The 2500-nt window shown below is 38.4% G+C and overlaps 2 protein-coding genes across 2 annotated transcripts in view; one reads left to right on the plus strand and one right to left on the minus strand.

Annotated features, from left to right (window-relative positions):
* The window catches only part of LOC122255826 (histone H2A deubiquitinase MYSM1), an 8227-nt gene extending 7762 nt beyond the window's left edge, over window positions 1-465 (minus strand). The window contains exon 1 of the mRNA XM_043020161.2: window positions 370-465. Within this exon, the coding sequence (XP_042876095.2) occupies window positions 370-440 (71 nt within the window). The 5' untranslated portion in view covers window positions 441-465. The remainder of the gene's footprint in view (window positions 1-369) is intronic.
* Window positions 466-2194: 1729 nt separating this feature from the next.
* Window positions 2195-2500, plus strand: part of LOC122262534 (uncharacterized) — a 12318-nt gene continuing 12012 nt past the window's right edge. The window contains exons 1-2 of the mRNA XM_086552996.1: window positions 2195-2218; window positions 2373-2432. Coding sequence (XP_086409122.1) covers window positions 2195-2218; window positions 2373-2432 — 84 coding nt within the window. The remainder of the gene's footprint in view (window positions 2219-2372; window positions 2433-2500) is intronic.

Raw genomic sequence — 2500 nt, forward strand, 5'->3', positions numbered from 1 at the left:
AAGTTTTACTAAGATTTTTTTATTAACATTTAGTTTGCCCTTAATTTGCATATTAACCTTTATGCATGAATTAGGCTTCGTTCACAACTATGTCTTTTCTTTATTAGTTATAGAGACAAATTCATCAACCTCAGCCATACCCTCGTGCCAGCAACGAATCCCAAAAAAAAAATTACATTGACGTTAGCAAAAGAAGAAGAAACTGACAATAATAAACATCAAATCATAATAATCCAGTCCAGGCAACCCATCCCGTTGACATATAAGCCTTCATTTCTCCCTTGCTGTTGAAGGTTCGCCTCATTTCGGGGTCGCATGGCAAGCACACAACACTCCTCTATCAATTAGAGCTAATGCGAGGCCACTAACTTGAAGTCCAAGTCCACCAGACCCACGACATCGACGTCGAGTGTGTCTCCGAGTTCTTCCGATGACGCCATTCCCAACCAAACTCTTTCTCTGCGTTCGGATGGCTAGCCCAAACCAAGAAGTTCTCTTTAAATTGGATTGTATGCGTTTAATATTCCTTATTTGTTTTACTTTTACGTTCTAACATATCATAACTCTTATCTTCTTGTAGTTTGAAGTAAGTCTTAGCCAACGAGGGAATGAAGTTATGTATATCGAATACGAAGCCGAAGTTACCGTCATACGACTCGAATTCGCCAAGAGAGAGCAATAATAATACCCGATTAAATTATTATTTTCCAATAACCGTGAAATTCCTTCAAGTCCTCCTCCTGATTTACTCTCAATAGATGTAATCGTACATCTATTGAGTTGAGAGCAAAAAGTATCTGTCAACCAGATAAATATATATAATAGAGATTACCGTAATCTTTATCTATCTTTATCTGACATTCAAGCAAGATCATTGCGTTGTTCAAGCATATATACATACATGTGTGTATGTATATGTGTATATATATATGTATATATATATATATCATCCATTTATTTATTTAGATAGATAGACAGCGTGAGTGTGTGTGTGTTTGTGTGTGTGGGTGTGTGTGTGTATTTTTTTGTCTGTGTGAGCGCGCGCGCGCGTGTGTGTGTGTGTGTATACGTATATAAACATATATATATATATATATATACATATATATATATATACATATATATATGTATATGTATATATATATGTATGTATATATATATATATATATATATATATATATATATGTATATATATGGTAGATTAACATTCTCTCTCTCTCTCTCTCTCTCTCTCTCTCTCTCTCTCTCTCTCTCTCTCTCTCTCTCTCTCTCTCTCTCTCTCTCTCTCTCTCTCTCTCTCTCTCTCTCTCTCTCTCTCTCTCTCTTTATATATTTATATATATATATATATATATATATATATATATATATATATATATATATATATATATATACATATATGGTATATCAACATTCTCTCCCTCTCTCTCTCTCTCTCTCTTCCTCTCTCTCTCTCTCCCTCTCTCTCACTCTCCCTCTCTCTCTCTCTCTCTCTCCCTCCCTCTCTCTCTCTCACTCTCTCTCTCTCTCTCTCTCTTTCTCTCCCTCTCTCTTACTCTCTCTCTCGTACACACACATAAACACACACATGTATGCTTGCGTATACTATATATCATTTTCTAACTCAAGGGACAATTTATGCATCATCTCTAATTTCACCTTCGGGTCTTGGGGATTGCAAGAGAATGCCGGTGCTCCACATCGTAAGGAGAAATGGAGAAATGGGTATGGAGAAAAAGGTTTATTACTCGGGCAGTGATCGTGGGTGCGCGGACAGAACGAAGGCATGCGGGCGGTTCTAATAGCGACCCGACTCCCATTGGATTAATCTTTTGGAGAGACGGTTTTGCCAGCTATAGCTATGACTTGTTACTTTCGGCCATTGTACCCTCTCTGGTGGTGCATAAGCCTTGTTAAAATTGTAACACCCTCTCACCCTATAAATTGACCCAGTATGGGCATTGTACCCTCTCTGAAGGTGCCTAAGCCTTGTTAAAATTGTACCACCCTCCCACCCTATGAATTGACCCAGTATAGGCATTGTACCCTCTCTGAAGGTGCATAAGCCTTGTTAAAATTGTACCACCCTCTCACCCCCTAAATTAACTCAATATGGGCATTGCACCCTCCCTCTCTGAAGGTGCATATGCCTTGTTAAAATTATAACACCTTCCACCCTATAAATTGACCCAGTATGGGCATTGTACCCTCTCTGAAGGTGCCTAAGCCTTGTTAAAATTGTACCACCCTATTGTACCCTCTCTGAAGGCGCATAAGCCTTGTTAAAATTGTACCACCCTCTCACCCTCTAAATTGACCAAGTATGAAAAAAAATGAGATACGGTATCACTTGATGAAGATTGCACTATCAGCCAAGAGGAGATGGCACTGAAGACCTTGGAGAAAGCTCTGTGCTAGTTCGAAGTGTTAAGGTACTATTTAGGTAAATGATACACGCATTACGTCATTTACTCCTCACATCAATATTTAACCAGATCGT

Source organism: Penaeus japonicus, unplaced genomic scaffold (genome assembly GCF_977035675.1).
Source record: "Penaeus japonicus unplaced genomic scaffold, GWHDUDI00000001_assembly GWHDUDI00000027, whole genome shotgun sequence".
NCBI lineage: Eukaryota > Metazoa > Arthropoda > Malacostraca > Decapoda > Penaeidae > Penaeus > Penaeus japonicus.